This window comes from Elgaria multicarinata, chromosome 9, assembly GCF_023053635.1.
Source record: "Elgaria multicarinata webbii isolate HBS135686 ecotype San Diego chromosome 9, rElgMul1.1.pri, whole genome shotgun sequence".
Lineage (NCBI taxonomy): Eukaryota > Metazoa > Chordata > Lepidosauria > Squamata > Anguidae > Elgaria > Elgaria multicarinata.
The window spans coordinates 29522689-29537587 of record NC_086179.1 but is presented as its reverse complement, the minus strand read 5'-3'; the positions used below and the strand labels follow the sequence as shown (position 1 = coordinate 29537587).

At 43.0% G+C, this 14899-nt stretch overlaps 1 protein-coding gene across 3 annotated transcripts in view; it reads right to left on the bottom strand.

Annotated features, from left to right (window-relative positions):
* TCP11L2 (t-complex 11 like 2) overlaps window positions 1–14899 on the bottom strand; it is a 40973-nt gene that overhangs the window by 11459 nt on the left and 14615 nt on the right. For 2 of the 3 annotated variants that reach the window (XM_063133425.1, XM_063133423.1), the window contains exons 2-6: window positions 14212–14314; window positions 7993–8165; window positions 5936–6071; window positions 5450–5570; window positions 3122–3342 (exon numbers count right to left, since the gene is read on the bottom strand). In XM_063133425.1, the coding sequence (XP_062989495.1) occupies window positions 3122–3342; window positions 5450–5570; window positions 5936–6071; window positions 7993–8165; window positions 14212–14294 (734 nt within the window). In that variant the 5' untranslated portion in view covers window positions 14295–14314. Of the gene's footprint in view, window positions 1–3121; window positions 3343–5449; window positions 5571–5935; window positions 6072–7992; window positions 8166–10025; window positions 10086–14211; window positions 14315–14899 lie in introns of those variants that run through there. The other variant, XM_063133424.1, reaches the window with a different exon arrangement.

The window sequence follows — 14899 nt, the reverse complement described above, 5'->3', positions numbered from 1 at the left end:
CTCCCACTCATGTTCCCAAGCAGCTGGTGTACATAGGCTGCCTCTTATACTGGAGATTGCACTTAGCCATCAGGACTAGTAGCCATTGATAGCCCTCTCTTCCAGGAATTTATCTAACCCCCTTTTAAAGCCATCCAAATTGGTGGCCATCACCCCCAAATATTTACTCTTCCCATGCAATGTGGTTGAACCCAGGAACAATTTGCAGGATGCAACATGAGAAATGGCTCCAAGGGACTTTCTAAACAATAATCTGGATGCTATTCTTAGCATTATGTGCGTGCCCGAAATCCGCACCCATAGTGCAATATCCTATCTCCGTGAAATGGTGGGGAATGGTCTGTCTTTGTGTGAGTGTGTGTGTGGATGTAGGTATGGAGGATTACAGCCATTTCACATCTTAACCACGTCTACATTGATTCTACCCTTACTAAGAGCTCCTTAGCCAGAACTTGCAGCATCAAAAGCTAATACCGGACACTGTCTAAAATTAGTTTTATGGAATGCATAGCATGTAATTGGTAACTTTGTCAAGTCTACAATAAAGAGGTTATATTACACTACTTTTGTTTTTGTGTAAATTACTGAGGAATTGCAGCTTGCATAGAAGCCAGCATTTGTGAATTAACAGTCAATTTCATGAAACTCATTTTGGCTTTTCTTAAAATTTTAATGCATTCCACCAATGCAAAGTGACTGCCATATTGGCTGAAACTCTGTTGACACGTTGTGAAACTGTTAAAAAGATGTTAGGCGCACTATGTCCAACATTTGCAAACTTCCATAACAATTACTAGTGCCTTATTTTGCTCCAAAAGGAGGAAATGGACTCCATCCCAGAGGTGGATTTGAAAAAAAATGGCCACAAGGTGGCCTCTTTAAATAGCTTCCCCCATCGGCTGCTATTCACATACAGCAGCAATGTTCTCTTTGCAGTGACAGCTTCCACTAAAATGTTTGGAATGACAGAGAGGAAGTCGGCACATCCACGTGGCAAACCACTGCACACAGGACAGCTTGCTGCTTGGAGAAGCTCAAGCAGGGAGCTATTTAAAACAACATCCATTGCCCACAGGCACTGCTGCATTGGTGCTACAAGACATGACTGCAGAGAGGAAGGACAAGCGAGGTTTTGGATCACTCATTGAAAATGGCTCAGTTCAGACAACACGTTTCTCAACGGTGGTTTTTGAACTCCCCGGTGAAGTTTTTACTGTTGAGAAATGTGATGTCTAGGGGGGAAACGCCATGCAACAGTGGAGTTGTTTGGGAAAATACTCTACATGGAATATCCATGCTGTGCAGAGGACAGTTCTTGCACAACCGTTGTGTTGCATGGAGGGCTCCATGGAGTTTTCCATTGCGTTGATTTTTCCCACTGGCTACAGAGTTCCCTGGCAAGAGTGGTGAAAGGAGCAAGGGCCGCTCTAGGAGAGCAGCAGGGATTGTTTTTTGCAGCAATGGCTGGTGGGATACCATCGGGAGAACTGGCGGAGGAGAGAGGGTGGAGGAACTGTCAATCTAACATCGTGATGGATTTTACTTAACTCCATGGTAGCCCACAGTCACACAACAGTGGAGTTAGAACATGATGTGTGGAGAGTACCCCCTAAAAGCTCAGCTGTTGAGTGGAGTTTTCACACTGCATTGACTAACGTATTGTCTGAACTGAGCCAATATCTTCAGTTAAGAATGCATTTAGGAACATCTGAAGCTGCCTTATACCATTCATCCATCTAGCTTAGGTTGTCTACTCTGACAGAGAAGGGCTTTCACATTGCCAGCTAACTGAGGAGGATTTTAAACTGGAGATGTCAGAGATTGACTCTAGGACTTCTGCATGCAAAGCAGATGCTACACAGCAGTCCTACAAACACTCTCCAAATTATTATAGATGGAGGAGGAGGAGGAGATGTGAATAAGAAAACAGCAAAAGTTAGAACTAGAACAATCAATAGAAGAAAAATGAAGTGCAATGAAGCTTCTTTAAATTAAGGGGACTTTGCTTCCTGCTTTTCTTGTGCAATTGTAATGGTGCTGCATTACAAGGCGAGAGAGGGGCGACCGTGAGGTCTAAAATGGAAAACTTCCCCTCTTCTCGCTGCTCAGATCTCTGAATGGGACTGCACCCTCTAGTGGGTGACTTATAGCACAACTTCTCCTGTATATGGTAGGAAATCCCGAGAAATTTCAGCAGACTCGGGATACGACAGGAGTTTTTAAAAAAACAGAATTACCGGGGGATGGCACATGACACATGCAGGAGGTTGCCGCCATCATCAAAAGGACCCACAAACTTCTGTGAGCGGCCAGTGACAAGCGTGCCTTATTTCACTCGAGTGAAGAAGCCCTAGTTGTACCTAATAGGCAACCCATAAGAGCATAAAAGGAGCCATGCTGGATCAGACCAAGGGTCCATCTAGTCTAGCATTCTGTTCACACAATGACCAGCGAGATACCTATGGGAAGCCCATAAGCCAACCAGCTGACCATGGGAAACCCATAAGCAGGTTGAGTGCAACAGCAACTGGTTTACATAGGCTTACCACCTCTGATACTGGAGGTAGCACATAGCCATGAAGACTAGTAGCCATTGAAAGGCTCATCCTCCTTGAATTTGTCCAACCCCCTTTTAAAACCATCCAAATTAGTGGCCATTACCACGTCTTGTGTTAGCGAATTCCATAGTTTATGCATTGTGTGTAGAAGTACTTCCTTTTATCATCCACCAATCAGCATCATGGGATGACCCCGGGTTCTAGTATTTGGAGAGGAGAAAAATATCTCCCTATCCCTATTTCTGTAAACCGCCCAGAGAGCCCTGGCTATGGGAGCGGTATATAAGTTTAATAAATAAAAATAAAATAAATAAATATATCCACATTCTCCACACCATGCATAATTTTGTACACCTCTATCACGTCTCCTCTTAGCCTTTTTCCAAGTTAAACATACCCAGGTGTTGTAACCTTCCCTCAAAGGGGAGTTGCTCAGACCCAGTGATCATTATAGAAACTCTTGATTTCCCTCCATATCAATACAAATACATTTTGAAAATAACATATTCAGGGAATTCTTTTGAAAGAACAGTACTTTTTTAAAAAAGAAATCGCTCACCAACCTCAACAATTCGACAATATTCCCAGTGGCTTTTAGCTGGCTTACATCATTATCCCTTACTGGAGCACACATTTTCCCCATGGTGCTAATGACATAGTTTGCAAGACCCTGGATGTCAACCGCATCATGCTCGGCCTGCTGCCTTATCAGGTCTGCGTCGAGGACTTCACAGATTTGGCTTCGCATCCTGTTAGCCCCAGGGTTCAGGAAAGAAAGAAGGATCTGAAACATTAAGAACACAAGCCAACCGAGATTGACCAGCTATAGTCAATATCTCACAATGGTAATGCAAGTGTTATGTGACTAGGCGTAAAAAGAGACAAGACAGAAAGGGGTCCTATATTTCCAGTGGCTGTATGTTAGAAGAAATTTCAGGCGATACGCTTTATTTCACCTCCGCACATCATGATGCACATGCGGAAATTCCCTCTTAAGAACCCTGTCCACCTTTGCACTAGGGTCACTATGTAAATATTATTCATGAAAGTAATTTGGATCATGAATATTACATCTTGATGTAAAAACAAATCCATGCTGCTTTACATCTTTTTATTCACTCAGACCTTTTTATTCACTCAGTATTTTAACACTTAATTTTAACTTAAATTTAAATTATACTGTTTTAACTCTATATTTTAACCTTATATCAATTTTGCTGCGTGGTTTTATCCTGGTTGTGCTTTTTATATTGTATTTTGTATTTGTGTTTTTAACTTGTTGGTTGTTTTATGATGGTTTAATTTTTGTGAACCGCCCAGAGAGCTTCGGCTATTGGGCGGTATAAAAATGTAACAAATAAATAAATAAATAAAAAATCTAGAGTGTCTCTACATGAAGGGAAATCATGTTGTTTCCTGAGACTATAGTGCTTCCTGGTTCTTTGGCATAATTGCTATGGGCTCCATTATGTGGGAATTTGAATTGGCTACTTTCTCCTCCTTTCAGTTCCACTAAGTTTTATTGAGACAGCACCACCTACTGGCAGAGGATCCTGCTGTTTCCCAGCTATTACCACTTTAAAAGTGGTTCTTTTTATCCCGGGAATTCCAGATGATTCCACGGGAGATGTCCTGGTTGTTGTTGTCATGAAATTGACCTGAAAACTTTCCGTGAGTAGCCAATCACGAGCATGCAATAAAGGGGCCCCTAATTTACATTACACAAGAACATGTAGCACAGGGGTGGGCAAACCATTTTGGTCTGGGGCTGGATACCCACATAGCAAGCTGGCGAGCTGGATGATGCCACTGTGGCAAGCCGCAGTCACTCTCTGCGTGAAGAAAGCAACTTGGCCAGTACTTGCAGGAGGTGGTTCCTGCAAGTAGCGGCCAAGTCAAGTGAATCCTTCCCAGGTCACTCCCATCCAATCTGGGGTGCAGGCAGCACAGGAAGGGACTTGGTCAGGACTTGCAGAAACCAGTCCTGCAAATACCATCCAATTTTGGGGGAAATCCTCTTGTTATCTCCAATCAGCAATTGGAGATAACATAATGATTCTTGTCCCCAGGCTAGGAGGTGGGGCCCAGAGAGGTCACCTTCTTGTGATGCACCCGTTAAGAGTGGGATATTAAGACTGGGGACACGGAGATTCAAATCCCACTCAGCCATGAAGCTCATTGAGTGGCTTTTGACCCATCACTCTCACTTAGCCCCATCTCTATCCCATGGAGTCAGGGAGAACAATGCAGTGGACACTGCTGGCTCCGATGTCAGTGGGGCAGTGAATCCACTCTGGATTTCAGTCAGAACCCTAAAGGAGATATGCACCTTGGATCTCTCTTTCAGAGTTCTGACAGAAACTGTCCCTCTGACATCTGAGCCATCCGCTTTCACTAGAACAATGTATGCTGGAGGAAAAGTGAGATATAAACTTTGATAATGATGATCAACAAAGCTAGCCAACCAGGCCCCGGGTTGGCACCCAGCAAGGTAGGGCAAATGCCAAGGCCCACTGGGGTTGACTGTGTGCATTAGTTATCTCAACTTTTCCTCCCACAGTCTAGTGCTGATGGGAAAAGCACCAAGCTGGGCAGTTGGAGCTGCCACCATCTTTATTTCCCTTTGAACCCCAGGGCCCCCTCAAACCTGGCCCTGTGCTCCATATAAACAAAAAGAAAACCCACAGCTTTTTTAACAGTTACTGCAAGGCAGGCCTCGAAGTACAGAGTTTCTATTTTTCTTCTCTTTCCTTTCATTCTGTAACAAGCTGCAGACTTCATAGGTTTAGAGGAGAGGCCTCACCATTCTCACTCAATTATAAGGCCAGAGCTAAGCCGACAAAACAATAAACTTAGCTTGAGAGGAGGAGGAATCAGAGGGTGAAGCTCACCTCTTTAATTTCTTCAAACAGCTTGATTGCATGTTCATATTCAGGAGGGTCTTCATTCAAGTCTTCTTCCAAACGATCCCAGAATGCTTTGTGTACTATTTGTTTCACCCTTCCAGTCAGGCTACCTCGGGACAAGGAGAAAAGCGTTCAAAAGAAGCAAACTGTCACAGAACCCAGCTTAAGGGTCTTTCCTCCAAGCAAAGAACCTTTCAGTTCATTAACTACTAGAGCTATATAACCCTATTCCAATTGGTACAGAGGACCTCTTGGGTCAGCTAGACTGAAACAGAGTTTAAATTTAGTACATAAAAGTCGCAAAATAACTGTCCTTAATGATACAACGTTTGCAGGGATCCCTAAAGCTGTGAAAGTAACTTGCAACTTGTCAAGATAGAATTAATGTATTTGGAAGCTGCTGTTGCTGCCGCAGCAATCTTTGCTATCAGTTTTGGGGTGTTTTGTTTTTTTAAAAACTCTCTAGCTTACCTGTTCTGAGGGTGCTCTGTGTGTTCCATGTGGAAGTTTCCGTTTACAGCAATTTCGTGAGCCAGAGTCAAGTTTGACAAGTTTCTGGCTGCCGCCATCATTTCATCAAATGTAACCACTTTGGGCGGGCTCGTTGCTGGGACAAAAGGAAAGAATTACATGCCACACTGGCTGAACATGGATGTTTGTTGTGAAAACAATTCAACATTTTATGTTTCTAAATGGGTCCTTTGTTAGTGGAAATGATAAAGATCAAACCTGAGGACCTGTATATAGAAACACAAAGTAGGCGTTCTGTCATTGAGCTCCAGGCAGGAACAGTCCAGAATATTTTGCTGCATGAATACGTAAGAGCCCTGCTGGATCAGGCCAAGAGTCCATCTAGTCTAGCACTCTGTTCACACAGTGGCCTACCAACTGTCAACTAGGGGCCCACAAGCAGAACATGATTGCAACAGCACCCTCCCGCCCACGTTCCCCAGCAACTGGTGTACATAGACATACTGTCTCTAGTACTGGAGGTAGCACGTAGCGATCAGGACTAGTAGCCATTGATAGCTTTCTCCTCCAGGAATTTTTCAATCCCCTTTTTAAGCCATCCAATTAGGGGGTCATCACCACATCTTGTAGAAGTGAATTCTCTAATGTAACTATGCACCATTTGAAGAACTACTTCTTTTTATCTGTCCTGAATCTCTCACCAATCAGCTTCATGGGATGCCCTCCTCCCACACACATATTCCATGTACAGAAGCCTGCTGGATTGGCACTTGAATCTTACTTCAACACTGTTAAGAAGACAACAACCTCCACCAGACTTGAGGGGAGCAGGTTAGCTTAGTGGGCTCAGGGAAAGCTAGCTGATGCTCTCCCTCCAGCATCTGCCAGACAAGAAAGCAATCTCACTCTGCCTAATGGAAATGGCTTGCACACTGGAACCAGCGTATGGTACCCTCGATACCTTGATGGTATCGAGTGTACACACAAATCAGAAGCTGTATTTTTTGTCTAAGGAAATTATCTGTAACATTTTGCCTTTAGGGGGCCTTTTCCACTTTGACTTGTTTTCCAAACATCCTCTGTGTGTGGGGAACTACTCTGTGTGTTGCTGAAGATTCCGAGGCATGTCCTCAGAAGCACTGTGAGTTCACGTGGAGCACTGGAAAGACTTATTTGGCCTCTTCTTCACCCTGCAACCGCTCAAACAGCGTCATCAGATGAGTGTTTTATCACATGCTCATAACTGCCCACTAACAATGTTCTCGGGTCCTTCTGACAACACCATCGGCCTCCTGCATGTCCCCGCTCCTTCTGGCCTTCTTTCTGTCTCACAATAGACCCCAGTAAATTAGATTTACTTTTTTTTTAACGAAATATTCCATCATTTCCTACTGTGTGCAGGAAAAGAAGTGCGATAAAACACCCACTGTATGGGCCATGTGGTCATTGTTTACTTTCTTTTTCTTCTCCTGTGTGAAGAAAGAGGAAGTATCATGGGCAGAAGCAGGGGGGAAACGATGCTAAGGAAACACAATTTTCCCTCCATCTGTCTGATGACGCTCAACGTGTATCTAGGAACACACCCAGCACTCTCCTGCAGAAGGGCATTGCAAGAAAATAGTGGTCATAATGGCTACTTCCAATTCAGGGATGCCAGTCCACCATTAGTGATGTTTTCACTCAGGTTCAGCATCAGTGTGTTGTCCTATGCACTGGGGTGCTTTGTGGTTGCCCACCATCTCATGAGCTTGTCAGGATCCACCAACATAGGAAAGGACCCACCGACGTACCCCATAAGAGAGCACTTTGCCAAGCACCCCCATCAACTGGAGCCAACCCCATTTTCACTGAAGAATGCCCAGTGAGTGTCCAAAGAATCAAACAGTTTGAAAAACACAGACCTCATGCAATTCAGAGGAGGAGCAAATCACATGGCTCTCACATTATGTGCTAGTGTAGCCTTCCCCAACCTGGTGCCCTCCAGAAGTGTTCAACATATCTGGAGGGCAACTAGGTTGGGGAAGGCTGTACTAGCAGCTCATGCTAACTTAGCTTACAAGCTGGAGAGCTGGGCTTGCTTGAAGAGTCGCTAGTAAAACTCTGCCTCGAGTATTCAGAGTCGCTGGAAGAAGTAGCTGCACTTTCAGAGGATCTCGAAGAATCACAGTCACTGTTCTGCTCATCGTTGAGAGGCATTTCGGGTTGCTTTTGTTGATACAGTACAAAGAACCTACAAAAAAACCAAAAAGACACCTAAATCTGTTGAGAGTCTAAAGTCGGTGCTTGCTTATCTATGTGCAGTTTTATCAACTTTAGTTTCCAGGTGAAGCTGAATCACGCAATAAGATTAATCAGCCCTGGTCTTTGGTTTTCAGAAGGAACAACATGCTGGCTTATGTTGTATAGCCGTTAGTGGTCTTTGAAAATAAATAAATAAATAAAAATCAGTTAACAGGGACTCTGGAATTTTGTATTCATTATTCCAGGTTCTGTGACAAAACACACACAAAAAAACCACCCTTCATCATGATTGAATTATGCACATTTATAGAAATCTGTTCAACTTGTAACTTTAAAAAAAATATATTAATGGCATGCCATTTGTATATATAGCGCCTTGCAAACTGGCCTAGGCAACATAGACAGGCTTCTCTGATCCCAAGGAACATACAATCTGAAACAGACAGCAAGGAAAGAACAGAAAGAAGAAGGAAGGAGAATGTGGGCAAAGCCCTTTACACATACTAAAGAGGGTTACAACTCTAAAGTAGCTTTTTCATGCTGGAGAGGGATGGAAATGGGTGGTGGGGGTGGGACTTTATTGTTACAATGGGGTAACAGAAGGCCTTTAACTTGTAAGTGTGTCTGGTGGGATGGGTGCTGTTTTTAATAGGCTTTTTCTGTAATTGTTATGTTTGTATTGAATTTTAATGTACTGTTTTTAAAAAAATAGCAAATGCTATTTTGGGCTGCATTAATAGAAATGTAGCTTCCAAATTGTGCAATGTACCGGCTCCCCTCTATTCGGCACTGGTTAGGCCTCATCTTGAGTATTGTGTCCAGTTTTGGCACCACACTTCAAGAAGGATGCAGACAAGTTGGAGTGTGTTCAGAGGAGGGCAACGAGGATGATCAGGGGTCTGGAAACAAAGCCCTATGAAGAGAAAGAACTGGGCATGTTTAGCCTGGAGAAAAGAAGATTGAGGGGAGACATGATAGCACTCTTCAAATACTTGAAAGGTTGTCACACAGAGGAGAGCCAGGAACTTTTCTCGATCATCCCAGACTGCAGGACATGGAATAATGGGCTCAAGTTACAGGAAGCCAGATTCCAGCTGGACATCAGGAAAAACTTCCTGACTGTTAGAACAGTACGACATTGAAAACAATTACCTAGGGAGGTTGTGGGCTCTTCCACACTAGAGGCATTCAAGAGGCAGCTGGACAGCCATCTGTCAGGGATGCTTTAAGATGGGTTTCTGCATTGAGCAGGGGGTTGGACTCGATGGCCTTATAGGCCCCTTCCAACTCTACTATTCTATGATTCTATCCATTTTAATTGGTTCTGTAAACTGCTTTGAATGCCTCTTTTTAGTAGAAAGCTAGGGTACAAATAAAACAAACAAGGAGTGGGTGGGATAATAGAAGTTCCCCACATTCATGTGAGGAACAAGTAATTTTATGTTTGGTCATGTTGAAATGCTTTATGTATGTACCATTCACAAGTTCATAGACATCGGGAACTCATGAGAGTGTCTTAAGGATATCTCAGCCCCCTCTCCACAAGTTTCATTATTATTATTATTATTATTATTATTATTATTATTATTATTATTATTGTGTCGGGGAAGGAATCACTAGCCTTTTTAATTGTGGAAACAAAAACCATACAAGGAATATTCTGCCCATTTGCTTTAAGAAGTCTGCACTTATGTAGGAGAATAGCATATAGGCATTTTAGCACATGCATATATAAATCCTCTTGTCCCACATCATCTTCAGATAATGAGCAATGCACTGTTCGCTGCATCAAACACAATGCCACTGAATTTTGTCACTGAAGACTAGTCAAAACTGTATATTAACCTACCTAGGCAAGCAACCCACAGAATGACAGTATCACAACTGTGCCAAGATAGATGCAGCCCACCTGCAAATTCAAAAAACAACAACCAGCTGTTACTAGATTTATACTTGACATTTATGGAGCATTTTAAGTAGTCATCCTTGCAATAACCCTGTAAGGTAGATCAATATTTCCTCTATGTTGCAGATGGTGGAAAGGCAAGCCTAAGGCTGTGAGACAGTGTTGGGCATTTCACTGGGCAAATATTGAAAAATGTTTCACCAGGGTGGGTGGGGGCGGATTAGCCGCAAAGTGTTTCTGAAGATTTAACTTTACTAGAACAAAGAAAGCTTGGAATTTCCTCAGCTCTCCATAATTAAGCGTATCGCTCACAAAAGTATCTCATGTGTTTTATTTCAGCGTTGTGTTATTTCAGCCACCAGTTCCTTCAACAGAAAACTATATTTCTAGACCAGGGTAGGCAATATATGGCCCGTGAGCTGCATGCACACAGACACCCAGCCATTTTTATGGCTCCTGCCACCCTCCCCTCCACCAAATATACTGCTGTGGTGGTAGTGGCAGCAGCCCCTGCCATTTCCCTTTAAAACAAAGTCTGCGTGGAGAATCTAGGCTCAAGTCCAACCCTCCAAAGGAAATTTCACACTGCAAAGAGCCAGATCACATGGACGGAGCTCCGCTCCTCGGCTCCGCCAGCTGGGCAGTCTGAGAAAGCAGCCTCCATTGCCGCAGGTGCCGGCTTGTGTTGCCCCAGATGCCAGCTTGATATTTTCAGCTCTCACACATGGTCCATAGGAGAAGCTTTGCTCCCGGCTGCTGCAGGCTTGGAGGCAAGCAGCCCTCACATTCCTGCTCTTGCTAACAATTGATATCGCAATGGAATTTAAAAAGCAAGCTGCCACCTACACCATTGCATTTATTGGCTTCATTTGGAATATTTGACAATGTTTAATGAGTCAAATATCAGCAGTCAACTGACCGGTCAATTAAATACCAACCCCTACCTATTATGAAGCCTACCTAGAGATCTCAAACTGACGAGACTTGGGGCAGGTACAACCCACCTCATATTCTTTAGCTCAGCCTTGCCCAAGCTGGTGGTTCCTAGATATAGTGGCCTGTAACTACCCTCATCCCCAGCCAACATGGGTAGAAAAGGCTGCCTCAGACACTAGGGACACAACCCTATGCCTGTTTAGCCAAGAAAAGGTCCTATAACTCCCAGCGTTCCCTAGCTAGACATGCTGGCTGGGGAATGCTGGGAGTTATAGCATTTTTTTCCTGTCTAAACATGCATAGGATTGCATTCCTAAGGTGACACCAGTTCTCGCCTTTGGAGAACCAGCAATTTGAGAAGTAGTTATAATATCAATAACAGAGAACAATTTGTGCTTCTCAGGACTGGCGTGTGGATGAGATCACTTCACGTGCCAAGTAAGGGCAACTATTTCCAGTGTGGGTCAGCTGACTAAAAAGTACCAGGTATGCACTAGTCACACGTGTAGGACAGGAAGCACATATATCATCATCCCACTTAAAACAACAATTGCAATGTAGAGAGTCATTGTGCAATTACTCAAGCTATGTTTTGGCTATGAGCCAATGGACTAATGCTTACTTGAGAGGCCACATTTAGATACCTTGTTTACAAGGAAAAACTTGCTTTATCCCCTGTTCCAAAACAGCACACACATCATAGAACAAGGCAGATACCTTTTCATTCAGAACTTTTTAAGGTCCATGTGCCAAGGCATGGAGTGAAATGTAACATAGGTCCTACTTAGAGTAGATCTATTGAAATGAATGGGACTTAAGGTAGCCACAACTAACCTAATTCCCATCCATTTCAATGAGTCTACTCTACATAGGATTTTACCCATATGCCACAACACTGGTGCCCTTTATTTTGATATGTCTACCCTAGATCACACAAACTGCTTTTGTCTGAAATCCTGCAAGTTACTATACAGCAACAGCTTAGCACATCTGCAGCTTTGCCCACTCCCGATTACAACATAAGTACATCACTGCAGCTGCAAACTAACATAGCCACGCATTGTCATGAAGACACTAAGGAACTCATTTAATACTAGGGCAGTAGCACCACAAATTTGCCTACAAAAGAAAAGCTGTTTTGACCAAGCAAGGCAAGGCTTCGTTCTTACAAAGAGCAAGATAAGGTAGTAAAACTGGGCCTGTACTACACCACTTTGCACTGTGGATGGATGAATTTGTGTATGTGTGGGGAGTGTGTTTGAATTAAACTTCTTTGTGTAGCTTGTTTTCCTGATAGGAGCACAGTAAGTTGTTTGCATAACCACCTACCCAGTGTAGCTTGCCACCCACCATGGGTTAGCGTGGCGTGTGAACTCAGCCGAAGTGTTTCTTCCTGGTGCTGGGAAAAGAAACTCCCGGCAAATCTTGAGCTGGTGGTTTTAAGCTGTTTGGGAATATGCTGGACCTGGTTCGCATGATCATGGTAAGGGAAATAAGCCACTGTGGCTAATTTTCCCCACCATGATCATGTAAACTGGGCTATTGCCTTCCTCCCCTTCCTTTTCTCACGCAGTCTCAGGGCTCCCTAGTCAAAGTCCAACATAGTAAACGCTATACTGCTCACTATCCTATGACCGTCAGCTGATCCTACAAAATTGGGTATTATGCTATATACCACTGGTGTGTGCGTGTGCGCACCCGTGTATTTATATAAAACACACACAGAGATGCTGTATTTTTGAACTCTCCTTAAGGGCACAGCGACTGAAGACTGTCACAATGAATGCATGCACTTCAAAGTGTTCCATTTCCAGACTAATATGCAGAACAGAACACAATTATCCTTCAGACTGTGCACTTCCCAAATTTTACGATGCAATTCTTGGCTCTAAAGTTGCATACAAGAGTAATAATAATAATAATAATAATAATAATAATAATAATAATAATTTATTTCTTACCCGCCTCTCCACTTGGATCGAGGCAGGGAACAACAGTGAATATAAAACACATTAAAAAGTGATTAAAAACATAGCATACATGATTAAAACATCTTTAAAACATCCTAAAAACATTCTAAAATTTCACTGGATAGGCCTGCCAGAATAGATCAGTCTTTATTGCTTTTTTAAATTCTAAAAGACTGTCAAGTTGACGAATCTCCTCTGGCAGGAGATTCGGGAAAGTTGCACAGAAAATTAGGTTCCTATTTTCATGCCATTTTTAAAAAAGGCATTGCAGACTGATGTGGAATTTGACTGGACAGATGGCTGGCGGAACCAATGGTGCAAGAGCGAGGGAAAGAAGTACCACCAAACAGGGGGAAAAATCAGTTCTTCAATGTACTCAATGCATTTTGGACACTGTCCTTTGTCAGGAGCTACATTCATATTTTTTTTAAAAAAATGTGTACTTAATTAACAGTTACACTTGTTTTACACATTCAACCTTAAACTGTTTCATGTTTTATTTTCAAATTATTGTGTGTCTGATTGGCAGTTTTACTTATTTCATATGTAGCTCCTGACAAAGGACAATGTCCGAAATGCGTTGAGTACATTGAAGAATTGATTTAAGAATGAAAATAAAGATTCATAGCACCAGAGCTTTGCTCTCCCCTTTTTTCTTCTGGCGGAATCCATGCAAGGGAAGTAGATCGATTCATCCATTCCGACTGCCAAGCCCAGCACCGGGCAGAATTCAGCCGAGGACAAAGCTGCAGTCTGAGCAAGTTTGCCACAAGGCTATTTGGGAGCGGGACAGAACCACTACAAATAGACCCATGGCAGAAGGCTAAGTCATCAAGAGCTCCATGTGTTTTATTTGTTCCACCCAATAGGCACATACAGGATACAGTTTAGGTAATGGAGTTCCACTAGGAAATCAGATATACCGGAGAGAGAAAAACAGAACTTGAAATAGATCTTCATAGCTCTATCACTATGCCGTGTCCCCTTTGAATGGACGGTGAAATGTCATCACCATTCAAGTTCTCTCAATACATGGGGAACTATAGAAGCAATTTGAATAAAATTACTTTTAAAATAGGAAGTGGAACATTCATACACTCACAGTTGTAAGGTCAACAATATTATGCTTACCATGGTTTTCCCCGCCCCCCTCTTTTCACACCAGCCTGAATTAGAAACCGTACTCTACTTTGGATAGCTTGCCCATTCTTGCCAGTCCTTACCTGCTCAGGAGTTGTTCCGCATTCACAATCTGATGCAATTCATTGAAGGTTAGGCTTTTAACACTTTGTGCATGTAAGAGCATTAAGAAGGTGCTTGGCAGGTCTACAGACAGGGACAAAGAAAATGGGTCTATGAGCCAAGACTGTGATTCAATTGTACACCGTACCTATTAAACAAGAGCTGACTGGTCTATTTGGTGTAGCGGGGGATAGGGACAACATTTCTGTGATGGTTTAACCCAGACTTCCCCAACTTGATGTCCATTTTTTTTGGGGGGGGGGGGACAACGACTAAAACCTCCATCAGCCCCAACCAGCATGGCCAATGATCAGGAAACCTGGAGTTTGTAGCCCAAGACATTGAGGGCAACAGGTTGGGGAAGGTTGGTTTGGATTAAACTCTGTTGACATCCTTTCTGCAAACAAGTTTAGTTATAGGTAAATCTATATTCTACCTATCAGGTACATATTCTGAAGTAATATCCAGTCCTGTAGCACACTGCATCCATGTCACTAGGATTACACCAAGTGCTTAAATTGGTAGATTGGTTGATTGATTTATATACCTTTCTCTTCAGTAAACAAATACCCTAAGGCGGCACACACAAACATATTGTCAGGGGTTTGAATCCCACTACTGACACCAATGTTATGCTGATACACCCCACTTCTGAGAGGTGAGAAGTTT